The 6,514-nt window shown below is 37.0% G+C and overlaps 1 protein-coding gene across 1 annotated transcript; it reads right to left on the bottom strand.

Annotated features, from left to right (window-relative positions):
• Window positions 1-713: 713 nt before the first annotated feature.
• On the bottom strand, window positions 714-5,146 carry LOC136837873 (uncharacterized). The gene is made up of 5 exons (XM_067102759.1): window positions 5,036-5,146; window positions 3,616-4,846; window positions 3,133-3,347; window positions 1,841-2,935; window positions 714-1,634 (listed from the first exon to the last, which is right to left on the bottom strand). The coding sequence occupies exons 1-5, from the start codon at window positions 5,144-5,146 to the stop codon at window positions 714-716; spliced, it is 3,573 nt and encodes a 1,190-aa protein (XP_066958860.1).
• Between the last annotated feature and the right edge of the window lie 1,368 nt (window positions 5,147-6,514).

The following is a 6,514-nucleotide window of genomic DNA, read 5'->3' as shown; positions in this document are numbered from 1 at the left end:
ATATATATATATATATATATATATATACATACATATATACATATATACATTATATATATTTATATATATATATATATATATATATATATATATATATATATATATATAATCATATATATATATATATATATATATATAATCATGAAGCTAAAATATCAAATATCACCTCACGCTACTCGGGAATATCTCCGATGGAGAATTGTCGCCGAAGGAATTTATATAAGTGATAAATGAATTGGTATCGTCGGGACACGAACCTTTGACACGATTTTACTTATTTTAACTAACTTAAGAATATTTCAACAATAATTTCAAATAACCACTTAATAACTGTAATGAACAAAAGAACCGTAAGCCACCGGGTAATGAACTCAAAGACATAGTTGTAATGAGTTTGGAAGTTAACATTTCCAAGGATTCCACAAGGGAAAAACAGGAGGTAATTTCATACACTATGTATGGTACAAAAACCAACCAATAGATGGCGCTACCAGCATATACATAATAGGTGGGTTATTAGTTACTACATAATGATAGAGTTATAGTATTACAACATAATGATAGGAGGGTTATCATAGTCCCCCACTGTTAGGAGTGAAATTACTGTGACATTTTCATTTCTGACCAAGGCGTGATAATGAGTCTGCAATAGTGTTGCTTGACCCTCGAATGCTGTGGATCTTAATGTTGTATGTAGACAGTATGTATGACCATCAAAGAAGTTTCTTGTTGGTAAGCTTGGCCCTTTCTAAAAAAGTAAGGGGCTTGTGGTCGGTGTAGATTACGACACTTTCAGCTCCTTCCAGATACGGACGAAAATGAAGGACAGTTGCAACTATGCTAAACAGTTCTTTCTCGATCGTAGGCCATCCTAGTTGAGTGCCTTTGAATGCTCCAGAGTAATAAGATATAGGCAGCAGTCGTTCTAGCAAAGGAGGAAAAGTACTGGTTCCATTATTTATTTCTTGCAGTAGGACACCGTCAAAGCCTGTATTACAAGCATCTAACTGTATGAAAAAAGGTTTAGCAAGATTAGGAGCTTGCAACAATGGAGATGAAGTCATGAATAACTTTAGCTGCTGGAAGGCCTTCTTGTAATCCTGAGTCCAGTGAAACCTTACTTTGCTTAATGTTAAGGCATGTAAAGGAGAAGTTATGATGGCAAAGTTAGGACAAAATTTTGAATAATATGATACCATACCTAGGAATGTTTTGAGTTCTTTTTTATCACTAGGAGTGGGAAATGAAGTTATTGCCTTTACATTTCTATCCTTGGGTAATATGGAGCCACTGCCAATGACATGACCCAGGTATGTAACCTTTGCCTTACCAAACAAACTCTTAGCTAAATTAATACCGAGGTTAGCTTCCAGGAGTCTTTTGAAGAGTTCTTTCAAGGTCTTGAGATGTTTGTCCCAGGTGTTACTAGCAATCACTATGTCGTCCAAATAAGCATACACGCCCTCCAAACCTCGTATGACTTCATGGACCATTCTTTGGAATGTAGATGGAGCATTAGTCATCCCAAATGGTAAAACTTTGTATTCAAAGAGACCGAAAGGTGTTATAAAGGCTGAAATCTCTTTTGCCCTATCTGTTAATTTAATTTGATAATAACCCTTCAAAAGGTCAATCTGGGTAAGATATTTAGAATTACTCACAGAGTCAATAATATCTGCAATTCTAGGTAATGGATAAGCATCCTTAACTGTTACAGAATTAACCTTTCTATAATCTGTACACGTACGATAGAAATTGTCATGCTTTTTGACTAAAATACAAGGTGATGCCCAAGGAGACTTACTTGGTGCAGCCAAATCTAGTTTTATAAATACTCAACCTCAGCCTTCAAGGTTGGTAATAAACGATGGGACACCCGATAAAAAGGTTGACGAACAGGACTGGTGTTGGGTTCTAGCACAACATCATGTTCCACCAAATTACAGCAAACAGGAGTGTCTGAACATATAGCAGGATAAGACTTCAGAACAGCCTCCAGTTCTTCTCTTTCCACCTTAGGGAGATGACTAAGATACTGTGAAAGGAGAGAAAGAATATGTGAATTACTAGCATCTTTCCACGACAAAATATAATTATGGGCCAAAGTTTCTTCCTCGTCTGGTTCTAGAGGAGAGATACATTTCATATCAACTGCCTCAGTCACTGGGGTTTTCTGTATAGAAGTCTCCTTGATGGGAGCAGTTGTCATCCTTAAGTTTTGAGCAAAGTGATCAGTCCCTTTACTTATCAGGTGAACTACCTGTGGAGAAATCGTTGCAGATTGGTATGGTTTTATAAGATTAATGTGCACTAGCTGGCTAGGTTTCCTTTTATCTGGAGTTTCAATTGCATAAGTCGTTTTAGAGACCCTTTTGGTGATTTTATAAGAACCCATAAATTTTTCTCTTAATGGAGCTCCTGGAACTGGTCGATACACAAGTACATCATCTCCTACTTTAAAAGTTCTGAATTTGGCCTTTTTATCATAATGGTTTTTCATACGAATTTGACTGTTTGTTAAATTCTGATTGGCAAATTCATAAATAAGGTTAAGTTTGTCCTTAAGACTTTGAAGGTATTGAGGAATACTTACTTGCTGGTCTTTATAAGCACCTCTTAAGATGTTTTCTTTCACCATGCTTAGGTTTGTCCTGGGTCTTCGGCCAAACATCATCTCGAAGGGGGAAATTTCAGTCAACTCATTAGGTGTACTCCTAAGTACATACATAAGGAGATCCAGGTCTTCCTCCCAATCTCGCCGAGTTTCATACATGTACTTGCGCAGGAGACTTTTAATGGTCTGATGTACCCGTTCGAGGGCTCCATTCGTTTGTGGGTGATATGCTGAAGCAAAAATATGGGAGATGTTGAACTGCTTTAAAGTTTGCTTAAATAAATCACTAGTGAAGTTTGTCCCCTGGTCACACTGCAGTTCCTTAGGGAAACCAAAGACGGTGAATATTTTAAGGAGATTAGCAATAATTGTTTTGGCAGATATGTTTTTAATAGCTATGGCTAAAGGAAATCTAGTAGTTTGGCTAAAGGAAATCTAGTAGTTGGACACAGCACAGTTAAGATGTACTCGTTTTGCTTTTTAGTTTTGGGAAGTGGACCAACACAATCTACAATTACCTTTTCAAAAGCAGAATTAGGTACCGTAATAGGAACTAATGGTGCGGGTGGTATTTTCTGATTAGGTTTACCCGTTACCTGGCACGGATGGCAAGATTCTATGTGGCGTTTTACATCAGCTTTCATACCAGGCCAGTAGTAATCTTCCAATAAATGCTTATAGGCTTTGGAAATGCCTAGATGAGACTCTGCTGAATGAGCAAGATCCAATAAAGCTGTACGAAGATTAGAAGGAACTACAAGCTGATAAATATCATGCCAGGAATTTTGTCCTGCAATCTTCAGAGGTCTGTAACATCTCATAAGGATGTTATTATCAAGATAAAAAATACGGTAACTTATTTTCATCAGCATTGTCTTTTACTTTATCAAAATAATCTTTTAAACTATCATCAGACTTCTGATACTGTACAAATTCATCTGAGGGAATATCAACAATATCAGCAATGACTTTTTTACTCAAAGTACTTGGATCTACCTTACCTGTGGGTTTCGTCTCTTTAGGAGGAACTGAAGTTGCAGACCTGGTGACTACTTGACAGGGAAGCTCTGTCCCAGGAGAAAACACCACTTGGCTAGCTTTCTCGATCACTACTTCAGGCTGAGTGATGATAAGACTAGGAGTACTGTTAGTTTGAGCCAGGTCATTACCAAGTATCATGTCTATATTCTTCCAAGGCAGGTCAGAATCCAACAAGGCAATATTAGTAGAACCTTTAAAATAAGGACATTCAAGAGAAATCTGTGCAATGGGCAAAACCCTTTGACAAGTCAAATCTGTGACAGTTACATATTGATCTGTTGGTTGGGCTAAATCTTTTAACTTTGAGCTAATGATAGTTTGAGATGACCCTGTATCTCTCAAAATTTGCACTGGAATATCATTAACTTTACCAGGATATATAAATGCTGAAAAGTCTGATAGAGGTTGAGCACAGTGAAGTGTAGTTTTATTTGCAGTGGTCCCTGACTTGTGTCCCTGTTGAAAAGCATTAAGAGAAGCCTTACCATGAGATGCTTTGCATTTGGGGCTAGGACAGTCTTTGATATGATGTCCTTCTTTCTTACAAAAAGTACAAACTTGAGTGGCAGATGAAGGGGAGGACAACTGTGGTTTATGTTTATGAATGAGATGGTAATCATCAGCTAATAGGTCAGCCCATTTTCCATCTTTTTCTTGTTTTTCTCTAATAAACATTGACACATTAGCTGGAATACACCTTAGGAATTCCTCCAAAACTATTAAATTCTTCAATTGTTCCAATGTAGCTATTTGTTCCTTATCCAACCATTTATTAAACTGCTTCAACTTCAGTGTGAAAAACTCCAGATAAGTTTGTGCTTGGCTCTTCAAAGTTTGTCGAAAGATTTGTCTGTACCCTTCTGCTGTCACACTGTAAGCATCTAAAATGGCAGTTTTAGACCAGTTGAGAGACGTTGCAGTGTTTTCAAAAGTAATGAAAAATACATCAGGGTCTTTTTCATTGAAGACAGGTAGGAGTTTGCGTGCTTTGCCAAGATCAAAAGCCTCGGGTAACTGCTTCTCTGCTAACCTTTCTTCCAGCCTTATGGCTGATAGTTCCTTTTCCAACTGAACTCTCTCTTTTCTTTCTAGTTCAAGTCGTCTTTGCTCAGTTTCTGCAATTAGGCTTGCAGCTTCTACCCTTTTTTGTTCTGCTGCTGCTGCAGCATTTGCAGCTTCTACTGTTCGCTGCTGTAGTTCAAGTTGAAGTCTCTATTTCACTAACTCTGGGTCTTCAGTCGTCGTAACTTTACGAATAGCACCTCGTTCTAGTGTTAGAGGCCTTAAGGGAAGAGCCTCTTCTTCTGTAATGTTTCCACTATGTACCAAGAAGTCTAAAATCTTCCCCAATAGTTCAGCTTTCACAACAGCATGACTTACAGTTATCCTTGCCCTTTCAGCTATTTGGCGAAGCTGGTCTTTCTTGGCTTCCCGTAGTGTATTCAGGTGTTCCCTGGGAGCACTTAAAAATTTTTCAAGATCAAAAGGCATCTTTCAGTACTGACAAGAAAATATTAAAATGAACAGTTCACATGAAACTGCACTACCATACACAAGCTCATGTAACCACCAAATGTCAAAACTTTAGGCCATTTGTTAAAAAAAAATATAATGGTGTGAAGGCACCCATAAATCACGAATTACTGTAACAATCATTAAATGAAGCACGGAATACAATTGACAGCCAGACAGTAATTCCCTTTTAAATGAAGGAGCATTTGCTATAAGCAATTTTTCAAAAATTCAATAAAAACAATTCACCATTAATACAGAATGAAACAGATTCTAAATGAAGTAATTACAAGGTACCAACTGTTACCTGAACAAGGAATAAACCTTTAATTGGCCATCGAACTAGGAAGTGAGGTTCCTGACGACGCGGTATTATCATTCATAGACTGAATCCTTTAAAGAGCAAGGGTCGTAACCTGTTTAGGAGGAACATAGGTTCCTATGGAAGGAATTTTAATTCCTTAAGGTGAGGTTTTGAATGCCTCGAAGCGCCTCGGCGAAGTTGGGGCGACTATGAAGATATCGCTAAGCGATGGTAGTCGACAGAGTCGAGGGTTAAAAGAATGACGAATAAAAGGATGCCATTACTCTGCCTGCCCGTCCTCCAAAATCCCGATGCATGCCTAAGATATTGTGTACCTACACGACATTCTTGTATGTGAAAGTGTGAGCGCGCTGGAGAACACTATCCGGTGGTAGTTCGTATTATAAACTTACAAAGTATCGCTAATACACTACACTCATGTTGTCCATCATCACGGAGAAACAACAAAGTGAATATCACAATCCATCAAGATCGAGCGTAAGCGTAACGAAAACGTAAGTAGATCCCAGTCAGGCCCCCAATTTGTCACTGATTAAACTTTCCACTTGAACCATTCATTAACTCCAAGTGATGAGGACAACACTTATGTAGCGTAAAGTAAATTTATGAGGTGCATTAACAAACCAAAACTTAAATTAAACAAGAATTTTACTTATTTTAACTAACTTAAGAATATTTCAACAATAATTACAAATAACCACTTAATAACTGTAATGAACAAAAGAATCATAAGCCACCGGGTAATGAACTCAAAGACATAGTTGTAATGAGTTTGGAAGTTAACATTTCCAAGGATTCCACAAAGGAAAAACAGGAGGTAATTTCATACACTATGTATGGTACAAAAACCAACCAATAGATGGCGCTACCAGCATATACATAATAGGTGGGTTATTAGTTACTACATAATGATAGAGTTATAGTATTACAACATAATGATAGGATATATATTATATATAATATATATATATATATATATATATATATATATATATATATATATATATATATATATATATATA

The sequence above is a fragment of the Macrobrachium rosenbergii genome, unplaced genomic scaffold (genome assembly GCF_040412425.1).
Source record: "Macrobrachium rosenbergii isolate ZJJX-2024 unplaced genomic scaffold, ASM4041242v1 13875, whole genome shotgun sequence".
NCBI classification, from domain to species: domain Eukaryota; kingdom Metazoa; phylum Arthropoda; class Malacostraca; order Decapoda; family Palaemonidae; genus Macrobrachium; species Macrobrachium rosenbergii.
This window is presented reverse-complemented; position numbering and strand designations above follow the sequence as displayed.